The sequence below is a fragment of the Clytia hemisphaerica genome, unplaced genomic scaffold (assembly GCF_902728285.1).
Source record: "Clytia hemisphaerica strain Z4C2 unplaced genomic scaffold, Clytia hemisphaerica genome assembly, whole genome shotgun sequence".
Lineage (NCBI taxonomy): Eukaryota > Metazoa > Cnidaria > Hydrozoa > Leptothecata > Clytiidae > Clytia > Clytia hemisphaerica.
Window position 1 is genome coordinate 707,217 of NW_027104387.1, and position 19,668 is coordinate 726,884.

Consider the following 19,668-nt stretch of genomic DNA (forward strand, 5'->3'; position numbering starts at 1 on the left):
AACGCAATTGAATATCAATCGAACACAATCAAATATCAATCGAATCTGAAAATTGCGGTAATATTCGATTGAGATTCGATTGCGTTCGACAATCGAATTTCAATCGGTCAATTGCGTTCGATTTGGTTTGACTGGTTAGATCGTCGATTCCGTTCGATTGAGATCGTCTGGACAACAATCATTGGATTTTCTGAAAATCTTAGACAATTTTCTGACAGAAATGATATCAATGATCACTACCAATCTGAATGTACGAAATATTCAGCAACCGTCTCAAACTTTCCATCAGAAATACCCACACCAATTTCACCCTTGTCTTCAAGACTATCAGTCTAGCAAAAAGTTAATACACCTTTCCCGTAATTCAAACTTCTCAGAAATGGCCCGTGAAAATGTGCGCTCCCCCGTTGTGTATAAAATTGTTTGGGAGGTAAACGAACGCGTTTTTGCCTGCAAAAGGTTAGGGAAAGTGGGTTTTCAGCTTCTAACTTTTGATAGCGATCTTCTTTTGGCAAAAGATTTTCAGGGTGGTATGATATCATGAATAGATTGAACATACGAAAATTTGAGGGGATTTTGTTCAACAGAACTTAAGAAAAGCTCAAAAAACCAACTTTCCCTAAGGAAACGTAGGCAAAACGGGTTTGTTTACCTCCAGAGCCTAAACGGTGGAGAGCATCAAAATAATGCGCGCGCATTAGTTTTACGAATTACGCGAAAGGTGTATTCTTTTTTCAGAAAAATAAATTATGCTGGGAAAGTCCGGGAGGACAACACGCGGTCTTAACATTTTTTCCTGGCAAGTTTGGGGGGGACGCAAGTACTCTATATTTTACGTATGGGGAAGTGTAAGAAAGATTTACAAAATAGAAAAGTTTCGTTTTGGGGTAAAGAATCAGTATTGTGAATTTAAGCAAGTTTCTAATTTTCAATTTTTCTACAGAGCCAAATAAAGATTTTTCTATTGTTCTTTCTCGATTGCCTCTAAGCACAAGTTCCGTAGGAATGAGGCTATCGAGACATAATGCGACGAATTTGCGAGAAAACAAAATTTAACATTTCTCTAGGCTGACTATCCACTCAACCATAGCAATTTTTACCACAACAAACAAAGGATACCACATCAATGAATACTTTTTCTTTTATGAATATTCAGGGTTTATGTCCCTAGACCACTCAATCATCAGTTTGTCTACTGGCATCAATTCTTCATTCTGAGAACCACCTTTTTATGGGCCTAACTGAGACATGGCTATCATCTTCGCACAAGAAAGCAGAGCTTGAAATTGAGGAATATGAGCTTTTTCGTAAGGATACAAATCGCATCAAATCCAAATATGGCAGACATAGCAGAGGTGTCGCATTTTATCTTTGAAACAACGTATCTCCAATGTTTGAGCCAATACTTGAATTTTCAAATGGAGTCAATGAAGCTCTACTACTTCAGTCAAAAAACCTTAACCTTATTCTTGGTGTCATTTATAGACAACCAACAAACATTCTGCACAAATCAGCAGCTCCGGAATTCTTGAACCTTATTTCAGCAATGCAGGACATCATCGAAACAATCGAAGGAAATACCCCAGATATTTATCTATGTGGTGATTTCAATATACCCCACACCATAAAAATGACTCTTACATATATACCATCAATTAGCTGCAACGAACAACTTCTAGATGTTTTAAACAATTTTACTTCAATTTAAACTTGAACCAGATTATCCATAAACCTACTCATTCTAATGGCAAAATATTAGACTTCTTACTGACTAATAACTCTAATGATTCAATCTTCAACTACCTATGCACACCAACTGCTCTCTCAGATCACTTTATCATTGATGTTACAAGCCATCTGAACTTTTCTATGACTGAAAACAACTATAATAATAACAATAATAAAAATTTAATCAGATAGTTTTAACTTCTATTATGATCAAATTAATTGGGCTATCATCAATGAGAATTTCAAAGACACTGACTGGCACAAAATTTTGAACCCACTTGATTCAGACCCTGACGCCCAATATGATGCTTTTTATCAAACAATGCATATTCATTATATCTTCAAATAATGTACCTCCAAAAATATTTTCATCCAAGTAGAAACGCAAGCCTAAGAGACAGGCGGATTTTAATGTGAAAAATAAAGAAACTGAGAAAAAGATTTCAAAAATCTTAAAACTACAGAAAAACTTGTTGAAATTGAACTGCTACTTCAAAAATCCTTTGCTCAAGAGAGGGAACAGAAAGAAGCTCAAGCAACCTCTAAAATCAAATCCAACCCAAAATTCTTTTACTCGTACACAAATCGCTTCTCGAAATCTAAACCAAAAGTTGGACCCTTAATTGATCCAGACACTAACAAATTGACTAATGATCCCCTTTTGATGGCCAATATCCCACAAAACCAATACAAGCCTGTCTTCACCCAACCTCTTCAAAACTACGACCTTCATCCACTAGAATCACAAATACCAACACTTGAAGATATCAATCTGACTATCGAGGAATTTGTCAAAGAAATCGGTACACTGTCACCAACTTCAGCACCTGGACCTGATTGTTTTCCAGCTATTCCTTTGCTAAGAACTTAAGGTAACATTGCTCTACCACTTTCAATCATCTGGAGAAACATACTTAGCAAAGGAATCACTCCAAAACTTTTAAAAACTAGACATATATCCCCAGTTTACAAGAAAGGGAATCAAGGACTTGCTGAAAACTATAGACCCGTTGCCCTCACATCCCACGTTTCAAAGGTCTTTGAAAAGATTGTATGAGCCAAGATACAGAATCATCTAGAAGAAAACAATCTGTATAGCAATAATCGACATGGCTTTAGGAAAGGCCGCTCATGTCATGTCTTAGTCAATTGCTTCAACACACCAAAAGACTGATCCATTACCTAGAGAATGGAAACAACATTGGCGTTATCTATTTAGACTTCAGTAAAGCTTTTGATAGAGTAGACCACACCATTTTGTTACACAAGCTTCAGAAAAGTGGCATAAACGGTAAACTCCTTGAATGGATCAGATCCTTTTTGACTCATCGAACACAGAGAGTTTCAGTATACTCAACCTTGTCCTCTACAGAAACAGATGTTATTTCAGGTGTGCCACAAGGATCTGTGCTGGGACCGCTATTGTTTCTAATCATGATTCAAGATATTGATTACAACATCCTTCATTCTATTTTGGCATCGTTTGCTGACGACACCCGTTTGATGAAAGAAATATCCAAACTGGAGGATGTTTATCATCTACAGAATGATCTAGACACTGTCTATAAGAGGACAGAAGACAACAACATGCAGCTGAATGGTCTCAAATTTGAGCACCTTGCCTACTGGAAAAACGACGCTCTGAAGCAACGTTCTCGCTATTTTTCTGACACAGCAACGTTCAGTGTTAAAAGTTCTTCCGTCTCAGACGGATTTCCGTCTCAGAGAAGTATATAGAGAGACTTTTCCGTCTCAAAATCCTGCATAATTCACCAAAAGTTCAAGAATATGTGCTAATTTGCTGTGTAAAATCCATTTTCCGTCTCAGACGAAAATCTTGCTTTGACCACTGAACGTTGATCGAAAATAAAGACGAAGTTAAAGACCTTGGAGTCACCCTAGACACTCAGTTGACTTATGAGAAACATATCCAAGAACAAATTAAAAAAGTAAAAAATATAAGTGCATGGATATACCGCACATTCAAATTAAGGAAAATTGAAACCATGTTATAACTTTGTGAAAAGCACTAGCCATTCCTCATTTGGACTACTGTTCCCAACGTATCTTAGTACCTAGGTGACTGACAGCTGTATCGTAAATGACAAAACAATTATATGATGTTATCTTTAAAAAATACTGCTGGAGTAATTAGTTATTTAAGATTATCCTATCTCTAAGGGTTTAAAAAATCATGAATCCATGTGATCTGATAGTTCATCAAGAAGACGCCCACTTAGATCTGTATTGCATGATAGGCTATTCCCAGAAATTTTGCCAGACCTCAAACACCGATCCATTTACGTGTGCGGAGTTATTTTTACTTTAACGTCGCATCAAGGCCTAATAAGTTGAAGTGCTATCTCGCAAATTTTTAAAATGCTAAATTTTGATTTGTTGATTAGCTGGCTGCTGCACTCTAGCAATTTGCACGCTAGATCATTTTATTTCATTTAAAGTTTTCAAGTTTTAATCAATTGTCTTGGGATCAAGAACTTGATTCAGGTAACTCTCATCCTTGTTCATAGTTTCTACCCCCATACATTTAGGGGGGTCTTGGGTTTTGATGAACCAAAAGCAAGGGGGTGTTAAAAGTATCACTTTTCTTCTTAGATAAGGAATTGAACCTGCAAAATATCTCCAGCTTTAAACTAATTTAGCTTTATTTTCTAAACAAGTAACTTTTTCCTTTGTAAATAGAAGTCTATATTCAACAAAAATCATCTAACCTAATTATGACTCTTGTACAATCGTTTTATTTATACTGATTTTCTACATACATACATAACTTCATCCTACTCAGCGAGAAGGTGAAGCTATGACGAATTTCTTCCATGCATCACGGTCTTGCCAGATGGTAAGCAGCTCATTTTTCTTCAATCCTGTATCCTCCATGATGATTGATTTTAGGGTAGTGGATGGTCTTCCGACTTTCTTCTTGGAATCTTGCGACCACAACAGCAGCTGAGAGGCGGGTTCATTGCGACGTGCAACATGTCCAGCAAGAGCTAGTCTACGTTTGCGAACAATGTTTGAAATCGGTTGGAGCTTGTCGTACAGACGTTTGTTGGTTATTCGAGTGTTAGGCGGAACGTTTAATATGGTTCTAAGCATTTTTGTATACTTTCCATCTAACGATTTTGTAAGAAACTTTGAAAGCGCCCAAGACTCTGACCCATATAGGAGAATTGATTCTACTGTCTGTTTAAAGACTTTGATTTTGATTTTCTTGTCGATATCAGCTTTCCACACACTAATTAATGCGTTGAGTGCACCCCAAGCTTGACCAAGGCGGGTGTTTAGATCCTTTTCAGTTTTTGTGAAACCACCCAGATATTTAAAATCATCCACCTTTCAATGTCACTTCCGTCCGACGATCTTAATGGAGTGGTATCGTTTGAGTTGACCATCATGAATTTAGTTTTCTTTGCGTTCAAAAATAGGCCCACTGATTGGCAGGCTGTTTCCACTCTCAGTAGAAGATCTTGGGCCTTGGCGATAGTTGCCTCAATCAAGGCAATGTCGTCGGCAAAATCGAGGTCACTGAGAACTTGTGGAGGGTGTCTTCGACTCCTGCGCCGTTTGAGAACAATTCCATCAGAATCAACGATTGAGGAACGCATAGCATAGTCAAGGCATATAATAAAATGATTTTCTAAGGGGGTGTGAAATTTTAAATGAATTTCCTAAGGGGGGGTTAGCACTTAAGGGAGGGTCCTCTTACCTAAGGGGGTCTGGACCCCTCTAGAAACTATGTTGTTGCTGCAAATGAATCTTATAGATGACTGATGTTGTTTTTTCTGAAAGCTTAAAATTCCTAGTGTGAGTAACTGCCAGATGTGGAAATTTGACACCAAGGTTGGGCAAATTTTAACAACTGGAAGGAACGGATTATGGAATTTAGCCTGGCAGCGCTTTAAGAAGTATAGAAATGATCAACAGCAAGCCAGCATGAGATAGGGCTGACTACAAAAACTCCCTGATGGTCAATTGGCCCTCCTTTTAAAGCTCCATTTATGTATGTTAATAATAGGAACTTATGGCAAATCAAATTTAGTATGTTTGCGACTTGCGTTCAAATTAATTAGAAAATTTTGTTGAAATCAAAACATTGAAAAGTCTGTGAAGAATTTTGAGAGTCAGATATGAATAATGAATATATATTACTTTTTTTTTAATTTTGAATTTAACAAAGCAACAATTGGCCTCTACTCGGTTATATGTTCCCACTTTCCCTTCTACCCTTTCCTTTGCAGAGTTTCATGATAATAATTCACAAAAAATGGTGCTATCAATTATTCTAAAACTGATGCAGTCAGGATGGAAGCTGTATTGGGTTGGAATTTATGCACTGATAGTCTCTTTAATGATGTATGCAACATTCCATGTCATGTATTTACCTCCAAGTGAACACACCCTTGATGTTCATTTTGTTTACAAGTAAGTTCTTCTTGATTCTTCTCAAAAGAAAATTTATCAAGAGGTGTGGTGGACACCCCACAGTTTTTTCATTGAATCAAAATTCTAACTAAGGAAACTAGAAATTTTATCAATCTAAGCTTTTTGGCATTGGAAAGTGGAAAGGCTAACTTTAAAAGAGTTTGTATTATTGTTCACTTAGCTAGTTCAAACGTTCAATAGTTATTAAGATATATAGTAAAAAGATTTTGTTCAAATACGGTTATTATTTACCATGAAAATAAAATGAAATTGTATTATGTATTATGCTGTGGTTATTTCAGGTAGAAAACTACTTTAAAAAAAGTATTTTCATAATATTGTTTATTTTCTAGGACAGACTGCGATAGTGCAAGTACACAAGAGTTATGTTCTTTTCCTACAGGAAATGTCAAATTGCATAGGCGACCACATTCTAAAGAAGCTAAAAATGCACACAGGGTAAAACCTTCTCGGTTCATTTTTTCTCATTATATCCCTCCTAATCAGTGTCTCGTGCAGATTGATCTAATCTGATCTAATCAGTATAATGCAAAGAGAATTTATATTTATGGATTCATACGTGTTTCCAGTGATACCGTCAAGTGTAACTTAATTATACTCCGATCTAAAAACTTAAAACTTGCAACAACAACATCCTCCTGTTTTTTAGGTTTTAACAAGAGGTCAAGGCTATGACGTTAGTTTGGAATTAGATATGCCATTGTCTGATATCAACCAAAACCTTGGTAAGAACTATATTATTTGATACCTTTTTTTAAAACCAACGCCTTCTATTAGCTTTTATTCACTAATCTTTTCTAAGTATTCAAGCATTGGGAATATTTTTTAACAAAACTTGCGTACTCAAAAATGAATCACATTAAAAAGCGGATCGTTTCATCTGAATTTATTTTTATTCAAACATCCAGCAACCATAGCAATTTTTCTCACGTTTCCCAGGATCAAAGCTGGACCGTGTAATCCAGTTTAGTTAATTTCCCTCAAATTATTAATTTTTCACTATTTTCGTTTCAATGCCAGGCATGTTTTTAATTCAACTGGAATTTCTTCACAAAGACAACAGCGTGGTGGATTCGCATTCTCGCTCTGTAAGCTTCTTCATAATAATAATAGGATTGAATGATATTGAACTTTTCCCTACTTAATTTTATACTGACCATATTTATATTGGCCATCAGAGACGAAGTTTAGACAATTTAGTCCAATAATAATAAACTTATAATTTCCTGTTTCTGATACAAAGTAGTCTCCATAACTTGAACACGCACGGGAAATGCAAACTTGTTTCAGTTATAGAAATTTTGAGTTAGAGAGACTTGTTTTTAAGAGTGTAATGACTTCTAAAGGGACTAGCAATCTCGAGTAAAGGAGACATTTGAGTGATAGAGGTTCGAGCAAAGATTTATTATACACTGGATAAACGACTCATAAAACGATGGAGAGCGATCATTGTATTTTCATTGTTTCAGAAAACAATTGATGTTTAAGCTTTGTCCGCAAAGGACAACTGTCATGGCGGCTCAAAGATGTCTGATTAAAAAAAAATTTTTATCAGTTTTAAAAAAGTTCTCCAACGTTTTCTTTTTGTACATTTGCAGAAAAAAAGTTTGAAAGTAAGGCTAGCATACCAAGCTGGATACATTTGTGAAATCTGGTGTGAGAAAATCACCATTAGACAAGAAATTCAGACAAAATGCTTATATTGACACGAAATTTTCAATTGGAAATATCTTTCCAAGACTGTCCCCAGAAGAGCTGAAATTAGCATACATAAGACTTGAGTGTCTTGGCTCCACTGTGGTATGAAAATCCTTTGGAGGCACGTGGTGGCAAGGTGGTTTTTTTTAGGTTGAAGTTTGAAAATTTCCGGTGCCAACATTCAATTTCTTATACACAACACTTTTGCATGTTTCTCACAGCTTGAAACGTCATAACGACTTATAATTATCAATTAAGTGGAAGAATCTGACTCTCACAGGAAAGTTTTAAGACTCTTTTGGGAATTGGATGAGTGGTTTTAGATAAGAAATGCAATAAAAATGCTTCGAAAAAACATTCAATGAGGGAAGGAGAGTGAACAATAATATCATTACTGCGGACATAGCTAGTACACGAGAAATCGGCAAAAATCTTTTACTTGTATATCCAGTGTATAATAAATCCTTGGTTCGAGTTATGGAGACTCCACTGCAATACGTTTAATGTTTGTATTAAAGATAGTTGATTGTTCTTTCTATACATTCTCAATTTCTAACGCTATTTAACGTCTATTCTACAGGTTTGAAGAATTTTAATTTATCCTTAGACCTGTTCCCAAAGCTATGTGTAATAACTACTCTCTTTTTTCGAAGATTACTATTATTAATTAATTTTCCTGCTTTTCTTTTTTAAGGGTTTGTTGAATTTTCAAAGTAGTTTATTACAAACTATGAGTACTGTGTTTTATATCGTTCCTCTCTTGACGGGTTGGAAAGAAGAACGACAGAAATTGAACATACCTTTAGTGGAAAATTATATCGACGATTCTGTAAGCCGTTCTTTCTTTTCTTTATTTGATAAAATATTTATCGTTGTGTATCATCGTTTTGGCTTTGCAAATTTAAAGCTTTATTCAACCAATGAAATCAATTTGTCTCTACTGATGTGATTACTTTTTAGACCAAATCCGGGAAAATATCAGTTTTTGTAGATGATGAGGTTTTGAATCTGTTTGAATTATTCGCGCATGATAAAAACTGTTTTTACTGGAAAAAATCCTGTTCTTGTAAACTACCTGAGAACCCTATTGATTCTAATAACCTTGATTCAGGGTCCGACATTTTTAATGATTTTCGAATGATTATTTTTTAGTACTCTCCAACATTTTCTATCAATGTCACGTTACATTCAAAACGAATTCAAATCTATGGTGCAAAGCTACGACTGAAGGCTCTATTCACCGGCTTAAGGTAAATCGTTAGCGAGTTAATATTTTTGAAGACGGCGGATTGACCGAGGCGATTTAGAAAAACCCCGCAGTTTTGACCTGCAAAATTGAGTAAAAGTGCTTGTTTACCGTCGTCCTCAGTTGATCAGGATCTAGACAAATCAGAAGCTAACTGTATTTTGGGAAAATTGGAAATCCTTATTAATAAAGAAACGAATTTCTTTCCTTGCGGGAGTTCAAAAAGTTGTTTCAGGGTACTTTTGTTTTTAATTTTCGACAAAGTAACTCTAAGATAACTTTTTTTTCTCCTTCTCTAATCCCACCCAATCTAATCTTACGGTTATTGCTTCGATGATGCAATTTCTCCCAAAAACTTCTCTCAAAATCTTTTTTATACGCTCTTCTGGAAAATGCTTGAAATCAGTGCAAGATTTATTTTCAAAGTATTTCTGTCAATGCTATAATGTTTTTGTATCAAAACTGATAATGGTTTTTTGGAAACATATATTATGAAAATGTGGCTTGGATTCTATGTTCTATTTGTAAACAAGACCTGGAATTATTTTGATACATCTCGAGAAGAGTTTATTAAATGTAACAACGTACCGAAACATTAGTTTATTACCGTTGTTATGCGGTATATGATAGGGACTTAATTTAAAACGACTTTGTGAGTATTTAGTAAAGTCCAACACAAAGTGATGAGAAATGGCGAAGGTTATTCTCTCAGCCTCTCTTTTTTCACCTATAAAAATGAATTTCTTGACGTTTTTCTGTTACGTTGGAACATTACAAGCTGTTTAATGGTTTGTTTTTCTAGATTTTGAAATATTTAACTCTATAAATGAAACTCTTCTCTTGTTGCAATGCGGGGAATTTCTTTCCCACTGTATTCTAACTTTTTACGGCCTTGTATTACAAAAGTTTTAAGATGTTTTTCTAACTCTAGTCTAGACAATAATACAAAACATGTGGCCCTGCCGAAAGTACCTTTTTGGCCACAAGGTAACGTAATTGATATAGCAGGATAGCAAGAAAATCTTATTTGATGATTTTATTATTATTTTTTTGAAGGTATTACATGCATCATTGGCCGATGACGTTCAGCGCAATGGGTTTCACTTTTGTTCTCTCCTCTGTTTTCCTTGTCTCGCTGTTCCGCTTTATACGCCGCGAGTTCGTAGGCGATGATGAAAATCGACCGCGCGATTTGACATCGATGCCAATCCCAGAAGACGATTACGGTAATTTGAGTGACAGTTCAGGTGATGAAGGAGTCAATGACGTCATCAATAATGACGCCATTACTGTAGAAGACATTAATACACAACCTGAGCAACAGCTCAGGCATAGAAAACCATATAATGATAAAAACGAAAGGGAGAGTAACTTTAATAACGAACGAGAGAATAATTCGAATCGCGAACGAAAAGATTCTGGAGTAGATGATGATGAATGGACTAGAAATGCTATTAATGATCCTATGGATACAATGGGACGTTTGATGCAGTTTTAATGGATGGGGATGATCTGCAACTTGGATATCTTTCTATAATTCCATATATTATGGCTGGTAATTAAGCTTGGGTCGCTTTTGTTCGGCTTTTACGTACAAACTACAGTTGACTCTCGCTAAAATTCTAACTCGAGCGTGGAATTTCAATTGTTAGAATTACAGAGATATTTGGATAGTTTTTTTAGTGAGTGTCTTCCTTGAGGTTGACTGGGAATAACTTACTGGGTGTCCCAAAAGAAACTTTACATGTCTTCAAATGCTAATATTTTGCCGTAATTTTGTTAAAACACTTCGAAATTTTAATGGTTTCTAAAGAATTCATATTGATAACTTTGTGCGAAATTTCAGGTAAATTTCATTTGTTGATAGGCTTTAAAAAAGTAACAAAAAGGTCTGAATAAATAATAGGCGAGAGTCTACTGTATTGTGAAACTTAAGCTCTAAAAATAAGGAAAGCAACACGCGGCAAGGGGCAATTCTCGTACTTTCATGAGAACGTGCTCCTGTAAAAAAACCTCCCACTCAAGAAGGAAAGTCAGTCATCAATGTTTTTTTTCGTTTGTAGGTCTAAAAGAAACATTTTTTTAAGGGAAATCTTCTTTTTGTGTTTGAAGGGAAGTCTTCTTTTTGTTTTTGTTTTGCTTTACAGGATGAATTTTGAGGTTTTGCTACAATTTTAAAGATTTGAATTAAGAAATTTGTTACTTAAACATAAGATTATGGGCTGATAAGGGGCTCGACTTGGTTCCTAAACATAAGATAAAGAAGACTTTTTTATTAAAGATTTGACTGATAGTCTCTCAAAATAACCTATACAGAACTTTATTAAATTTTGACTGACGCTCTGTTGTTCAAAGTAGTTCGTTATATATATTTTCAGGCTTAAATGTTTTTAAAACATACACTATTAAAATATTGGCTTTAAAATTTTCATTGTCTAAGTCGTTTTATGAAGCTTTTAGTTTGCTTTTTTTGTTGTTTTTAATTGTTTCTTATAGAGAGTCTGTGTATAGTGAAGAAAACCAAAACAACTCTTCGAAACGACATAACTTTAGAACGAATGGGAGATTTTCAGGTTAAAGTTCGTTTAGTGAGAGCATAGTCATATGAATATATGGTGAGAAGGTGTGAAAAGGAGTTTCGTTTTCGATTACGATATTTATCAGTGCTCTCGACTTGTTTTGCGGATGACCACTATTCTCAATTTCGAAGTATTGAAAATGCTTCGAAGTAGGCTGGAGACTTGATTGAATCGACTCAAATGGTTGAAATTTGGTTCATTTGTTCCTTGGGAATGGGGGCGTTTTTTTATTCCCGAAAAAAATTTTTTTTTGAGAATTCATTTGACTGGAATTTGTTTATGTTCCTTGGATAACCATAAAGTGGTGATTCTTTATTTTTTAAATCATGTTTTTGATTCAATCTTGATTCTGAATAGTAGGGAAATGTGAAGTTGCGGTGCACGATAGACTATAACATGATATAATAGAGTAGTGTATGGAATTTTAAAGCAAAGGTTTCACACCCACTGTTTATAGAGAGCTTACGAAGTCGCGACGGCGTCGATGACTGCGACCTTGATAATCTACGCATGCGCGGATGAGGTGATTCCCAAATATTTAAGTTTTCGTTCGAGCAAGGGACTGACTTCAAATGGTTTTTCACGACGAGCTAAAACCTTAAAACAGCGCTTGCTGTCTTTTATATACATTTTAAATTAGTTTATGATAATTTTGTGCATATGGAATTACCAAATTATATATTATTGTGAATATTACGGTACTTTTCACTCGATATGGTACTTTGTTTACGAGCGATAACGTTTTGTGTTGGACTTTGTGTCCACCAAATATTGCCGTACAATTATGTTCAATCAGGAGATATTGGTGACAATACTACTCATAATTTCTTTTTCCTCGTTTTTAGCAATTTAAGTTTGGGCGAGAAAGTCGCTTTTGGGCTATTTGCTAAATTTAATCGAATATTTCAATTCGGGAGGGGTTTATAGACTTTTTCCGAGCCCGATTGGACCATTCGTGAACTTTTGGATCCTCAGATCTTAAGGTTTTAAGTGTAATGTTTTAAGTGTAATGTTAAAGCTCTACCCTTCCAACCTAAGTTAGAGTGCTTTTCCGAATCGTTCGTGGCTGTAAGATAAGTGATAAAGTGACGTTTAGTTGAACTATTCGAATGCCAAAGATGGTTGTACCCACTGTAGAGACTCTGTTAAATGTCCCTCATATGGCCCAAGTTTTGGCGGGAATTTTCCTAGTTTGCTTTAGAGAGTCTAGAAATGCCGTGCGCCGAGAACAAATTTTCCTAAAAAATCGAAAAATTTTCAAGAATATTCATTCAATCAAAAGATATCACACAAAGTTTGTTGTTGGTTGATACAAAAGGCTGTTTTTTTTGTCGTTTTTTACTACTTTATAGAGTCAACCAGCATATTGATTTTTTGCTTCTTCATTTTTAATTTTTCCTTTTTTTCCAATTTTTTTTACTTCTTTATAATTATTCCACTCACAAATATCTTTTCGACGAGCACAAAATCGCAACATGATTCGAATTTTATCAGTCTCAGCTGCAAATTATTTTGAGACAGACTTTAGGTTACATCGAAACTGAAACTAAACTTAGCTGAAGTAGCTTATCTCACACTTCTTATCTTCCATTTTTCAAACTCTCGTTAAACATATCAAAGTTTAAGCCGATTCTTTACTATCAATTGGCACTAAATCATTCCATATACAATCACCGCCATAATATTTGGCACAAAGGGGAATTCCGTCAAAATTTTAAAACCGCAAGTGCTTTAATAAAGTGCGGTTGGTAAGTAGAATTTTAACTCAGAGTTTCAACATATACATTTGAAAATATCCCTGACTGACTCAATCGCGAGAGGATTCGCAGTAACTGTATAAACATCAAAAGATTCTCCATCGATGGAGTGTTTTTTCGATCAATCAATTATAGTCTGTTGACAGGGGCATACCAACAACCTGAACCACTGTCATTAAAATGGAAACCTTTTTCTTTGGGGATACTGAAGACCAATGGTGATTAAGTATTTCCAATCTTTTTTTATGGTTGGAGGTTGTATTAATCATCGAGTTTGAAGCCCTGAAGGACTTGAAAGTTGAATCCCAGGGGGGGGGTACTTGGGTAAAAATAGGTACGGTATGTGCCGCTGGTCAGGGTACCTTTTTTCACCTCCATGATTACCGAGAGTCACAAAAACACTAAAATAGAAAAATCAGCTCCTGGTAGGGTACCTTTTTAGGGGGAATTTGGAAAAAATATGGAAAATTTTGGAATTTCAGTCCCATTCAGGATCCCACGTAGGATCCATTTTTCGAACTTCAGCGGCACATCCCCGTCAGTCGGCAAGGGTAGTATTCCCCAGGATTTGAATCTCCAACCGTTCCCAGGCGAAAAAAAAAGTTAAGTCTTAGGATTTTTGATTTATAGAATGACAGATTGAATCTAGCTCTTTCTTTGGACCGTCATCCGTCATTAACCAAAGTGTGATTATACTCGGTACATTTTCCTATCAAGAGTTTTATCTTTCAGAAGCAGCCAACGAGCCCATTTCCCCCGAAATATCTGTTTTCCTTTTCCAGGAGAGAGCTATTTTTGAAAAATGGGGAAACAGAACCGATTTTCTAGGAAAAATCTTTTCCTTAAAACTATCTGTTTCCCCAGATCAATATTTCTAGGAGATGACATAATAAATTGGGAAACAGAGATCTGATATCTATTTTAGGTTTTGAGGAGAAACAGATCTTCATTTCTAGGAATAAGATTTTTGACAACAGATCAAATTTTCCGAAACAGATGTTTAAAACAAGGTCCTCGCTGGATGCTTTCGATCTCTGCCCCTTTAAAACTCAACAAAGTCAACGAGAATATTTGTCTAAAGAGAACAGCTTTCAGTATCCTATTTAAATGATTATTCTAAATTGTTGAAGAATTTGATGATGGTCTAATTAGGGACATTGAAGTCTTTATAATCAGAAAAACCGAATCAAAATAATTTAAAGAAGATTGTATTAAGCACAGAATAAGGTATGGTACCAGTCGTTATAAAACCAATTTCATTCTTATCTTAGCTTTAAAACTTCACAGAAGAAGAAAGAAAAAAATGAAGGTTGTTTCTCTGCTCTTCGTTATTTCACTGACAGCAATATCATTACCTGCCAACATCATCTCACTTATCCTTCTGATAAACGGCCGACGGAAATTCAAGCGGAAATGGTTTATTTTGGTGAACTTGATAGTAGCTCACCTAATGCAGACGCTATTCTCCTTCCCAATTTTAATCAATAGTTTATTTCATTCGAAATGGGTGTTTTCGATGGATTTGTGTCGAGTGGACGCTTTTGTGATGGCTGTGACCGGCTTTGAAATCATCTTTACTCATCTTGTGATTACAATCGAAAGGTAACTGGCTGATTATTATTGTCTCTATACCAGAACCCAGTTGAGTTTAAATTCTGATCCTTTCGAATGACGGATTGGATCTAATACTTCCTCTCTGTCATTGAGAAACCTTGGTGAAATGCTTTTCATAATTCGAAGCTATCATGTAATTCGAACATTTTTTTGTGATCATGTAATTCGAACATTTTTTTGTGAAAAGCACAGGCCGAAAACGTATATCGACCTGTGCCGACCAATCCAGATTATATTCAGCGCGTACCAATCAACGCAGAGAAAAGTAACCATGACGACAATCCAAGATCTATTTCTATTATTGGTCTTCAGAGGTTGATATGTTCTTTGAAAACTCAACCTCTGATACTCAGGGTAGAACATTTTGGATTCCCCATCCAATTAATTTTTGCTATCATCTTTTTGATTATTTTATAGGTCTGTGAAACTACACAATCCATTAACAGAACACAAAATTATTCCAACGAGCCATCTAAAAATGATCTCAACAAGTACGTGGCTGGCAGCCATTTTATTTGCGTGCCCTCCAATGATTGGCTGGTCATCAAATTATGTATTAAATGGCGGAATGCATTGCGGGAGTGATTGGTCAAAAAGCGCGGGAAATATCAGTTATTTGGTGACATGTATCATATTAGGCTTTGCTTTGCCATATGTTATCATTATGATATTGAATATCGCTTTCTTAAAACGTGTCCGCGAATTGAATAAAACACATCCAGTGAATGTGTCTGTCTCATTGTTTGTTATTATTTCCATGACAATATTCACTATAGCCTGGATTCCATTAGTAACATGTGGTCTAGTGGAGCTACTCTTTGATATAAAGATACCGTTTGAGATTGAGATTGCATCCATGGTGACAAAGATAACAACAGTGACAGATACCTTTTTATTCTTGATTTTGAATAAGAACTTCCATGAAGTTGCTCGACAAACGTATAGAAGGTACACTTCATCGTTTATGAAAGATACAATTATCAAGTCTTAATACGCATCACCCAATTCTTATTTTGGGCACTAGTGTGTATTTTACAGACCAGAACAAATAATTAGAATCATGCATTGATTGGATGTATCATTGTTTTTTAAACAATGTTTAAGAATTTCTTGAAAATGTCATTTCTTTTTTGTTGTCTTTTCAACCAAGGAGCTTGTTTCAACCGCTTTCTTTTGCGAATTGAATAGCCAACTTTGTGCAGAGCAGACCACTGATCATTTGATACAGTAGAAAGTAGTTAACGCTAAAAGATGCCCTGATTTCGTGCAGAGCAAAGCTGCTTAATATAGCCTAGCAAGTAGCTGATGCCCCTATTGTAAGGGATGGGTTAAATAATCACGCCCGCTTAGCAATTTTTGGATAGGAAGTGCTGGACACACTCGATTTATAAAATACCGTATATTCCGCCCAAAGATAGGCCTTTATAATCGGACCCTTGCAGTGCAGAGAAAATAAAGCCAAATTCGGGTGAATATTTTGGTACATTTTCTTGAAATTGTTACTCCATTCGAAGGCAAAAATTCGACAGATTTTTTCAACCCTTAGAGTGCACTTTCTCTCATCTTTGCTCGTTTCGACCCGTACAGTACACTTTTTTGAAGCCTGAAAACGCACCCTTAAGCATTTCACATGATCTTGGTCGCTTTCCTTGAGTGCCCCCCCCCCTGGACTATTCTTGAGTTTGTTTTACCCGATATTCCCATTGAATCATAACAGAAATAATGAAAACTAATCCAGCTTTTTCTTTTCGTTAAGAAATTCATTCAACAGACAGAATCAGAATCATCAAAATCAGGGGGGGGGGCACTCCAGGTAAGTGACCTACCGGACGTGCGGCCCTTAAGGGTAGGTTTTTTATGACTTATGAAAGTGCACTGTGTAAAATTTGGTTGAGGTAAAATTTGAGAAATTTCAAAAAAGTTTGCCCTTTAAGAATTGCACTATAAGGGTCGATTTTCAGCCAAATTTTTCCTGCACTGTAAGGGTCCGATTTTAGAGACCTGATTTTTGGCCGAACGTACGGTCGTGCCCCCCACCCGGGATCAAAATAGAAAGATCATCTCAATTTCTTGGTCTATTTCTTCGGAAAGCACGTCAATTAAAAACAGTATTTGTTAAAAAAAGAATAGTTTTTAATTTAACATGTAGAATGTGCTTTATTTTTTGATACTACTGTTATGAAAATATCTGGAAATTTTATTGATGAAATTCTTGAGAATATAGCTACATAATTTAGTTTCTAAAACCTACAAAACTATTTAAGATACAATATAAAAGTATTTTCATTTAAAGACAATTTACACTTGTGTATGTGTTTATCGCGGTAGGGTGCGTAAACGACTCAACTCCTCTAACAATTCTCCACCTACATGACTAATTAAATAATACCGGGGGTATATTCAAGCAACGGAGGGTACGCATATGTGCCACAATTAAGGTAGACTAGCAAACTAGTCTGTTAATTAATCATGTCAGAGGGTGGGAACATAAGGGCGGCGGGCGTTTGCTAAAATAGGACCTACGTAGGAGAACGAGCAAAAGTTAGTGAGAGGCTGCTGATTAGCTTTCAGTCCTTGCCGCCGACAAAATTTCTTCCTACGCTTACCTAACTCCTACGCTCACTTTTCCAGCGTGATACCGTTCCAGCCCGACTGGCGTGCCAGTCTACAATTAAGGGTACCTTTTTTGGACCTTCAAAGTCCCTTAAGGGTCGTAAAAATCACAATGTTTGATTTTAGGTCTCATAAGGCTTACAAAAAAGCATTTCATAAATAGGCTAAATTTTAGGAAAAAGTCCCGGTAAACGTACCAAAATTCACATCTTTTTCATCGATTTTAAACCTTAAAATTTTCAATTTTCACAAATCGGGTAGCACCCCCACCCACCCCGTTATTTCGCAAACCTAGTATCAGCTCCTCGGGACTCGTAATCGGCAGCAAACGTGTCAAACTTTAACCGGTACCTTCCCACAAACCAAAATTTTCCTTTGTATTAAAACGCAATTAAAAAGCGATTAGTGTGCAAAGAAAAATCAATCAATTAATCAATCAAATCAATTTTAGCTCTTCTCAAATTCTGTTCAAAGTTCAGAGGAGCCCCTTAAGTTGCTGAGGCCTACACCACGTTAGTGATTCTGGTGAATGAAAAACAAACTAAAGAAAGTATAGCAATAAAGATGAGGTCATACAATGATGGCACCAATGAAGTTGTTTTTAAAGAAAAATTGTTGAGCGAGGTAGGCCAGCAAGGTACAACCATCATTTATGTTTGTTTCAGGTTTCGATACAAATTGAATGACCCATTCAATCTCTCTTCTCATTGGTTGATAAGTTTTATTCTTTACTAGTCCTTGAAATGCAGTATAAGCTTTCTCCGCCTCACTGGTCGGGCGTGAGTTTTTGTTTTGGGCGTTTCGAATGGCGCCCGGTGAATCAGGTCCATTTCGGATAGGAATGAGTGATGATGGAAGTTGACACGTAAGGAAAAGGTGTAACGCTTTGGCCGCCAGTCGGAACCTAAAAGATGAAAATAACAATTTTCAAAAAATAAATCTCCAATAATCGCGTGAGATCGCTGAAATTATACCCGAGGCGAGATTTTCAAAAATACATCTATGGTGTGAAAAAAAAAACATTTCTATTTTGAACGATGGAGTTTTTGATGCTATTTTCAGTTAATTTATGAAATTTTTTCAAAAAGCTTATTCAAAAGTTTAAATCCGGGAAATTTAATAACAGGAAGATTAATTAAAGAGAAAGAAAGACTTACTCTTTTGACAAATCACTTCGTCTTCCGATGCCAACCATTCCCAACACACCGCTATAATATTTATCTTCTCCTTGCACATGTGTAGATGCGACCAAAAACATCATATATTTAGCAATACTCTTCCAATGCTCGTTCGACAGTTGTTTTTGTGCAGCCTGTGTTCGCACTATATCAAAGGTTTGCAACCATAGTAATAATAATTTAGCCTCAGAATCTTTATCAAGTTGTGGTTTTGAACACCATGTCACACAGTCTACCATGATGTCAAGATGTTCAGCCTGAGTCCTTAAGTTGTTCATGCGGTGTAAGTTATATGAATAAAGCGTCAATAACGCGTTTTGTTTGATAGCTTCTGCTACAAAATCTTCTTTACTCAGCTCTGGAATGACGAAAGCCTGCATGATAGGCGTCCACGCGTTTCTTAGTTCCGCGTCATTCAGGCGGACGAAATGACATGATATGGCTTGCTCGAGAAGAGAAACCATGTCTGCTAGGTTAGCTAGACAGCGAGATGCAGATGAGATACAAGCTAAAACCATCATAGCACAGCTCGTTGATAATAGATGCGAATCGATAGAGGATTTGATGGCAATGGCAATCGGTCCTTGCGCAATGTGGTTTTGTAAGGATAAACAGTTCGAACAATGTGTAATCAACTCATACATCGGGTTTGTCGAGTTATAACCCACCGTTGACTCGATGTCGGAGAGAAGTTGTTTCATGACCCATTGGAATTCACTAACTTGTTTTTTTTGCGAAGAACATCTTGTGATAAGCGTCGTCATAACCTGAATTATATGATTGGAGAAATAATA

At 35.9% G+C, this 19,668-nt stretch overlaps 2 protein-coding genes across 2 annotated transcripts in view; one reads left to right on the forward strand and one right to left on the reverse strand.

Annotated features, from left to right (window-relative positions):
* The first annotated feature begins 5,988 nt into the window (after window positions 1-5,988).
* On the forward strand, window positions 5,989-10,645 carry LOC136819477 (seipin-like). The gene is made up of 7 exons (XM_067075712.1): window positions 5,989-6,168; window positions 6,522-6,627; window positions 6,839-6,914; window positions 7,210-7,277; window positions 8,582-8,716; window positions 9,040-9,137; window positions 10,190-10,645. Exons 1-7 carry the CDS (start codon window positions 6,011-6,013, stop codon window positions 10,629-10,631), a joined length of 1,083 nt encoding a protein of 360 aa, XP_066931813.1. The 5' UTR covers window positions 5,989-6,010; the 3' UTR covers window positions 10,632-10,645.
* A 7,104-nt stretch (window positions 10,646-17,749) lies between these two features.
* The window catches only part of LOC136819517 (ectopic P granules protein 5 homolog), a 72,011-nt gene continuing 70,092 nt past the window's right edge, over window positions 17,750-19,668 (reverse strand). The window contains exons 7-8 of the mRNA XM_067075750.1: window positions 18,854-19,641; window positions 17,750-18,600 (exon numbers count right to left, since the gene is read on the reverse strand). Coding sequence (XP_066931851.1) covers window positions 18,267-18,600; window positions 18,854-19,641 — 1,122 coding nt within the window. The 3' untranslated portion in view covers window positions 17,750-18,266. The remainder of the gene's footprint in view (window positions 18,601-18,853; window positions 19,642-19,668) is intronic.

Bases quoted from the DNA above. Each gene is read 5' to 3' on its own strand.
- LOC136819477 (XM_067075712.1), top strand. From the start codon at position 6,011: ATGGTGCTATCAATTATTCTAAAACTGATGCAGTCAGGATGGAAGCTG. The intron at 6,169-6,521 runs GTAAGTTCTTCT...TTTATTTTCTAG, and splicing joins GATGTTCATTTTGTTTACAA to GACAGACTGCGATAGTGCAA. The intron at 9,138-10,189 runs GTAAATCGTTAG...ATTTTTTTGAAG, and splicing joins GCTCTATTCACCGGCTTAAG to GTATTACATGCATCATTGGC.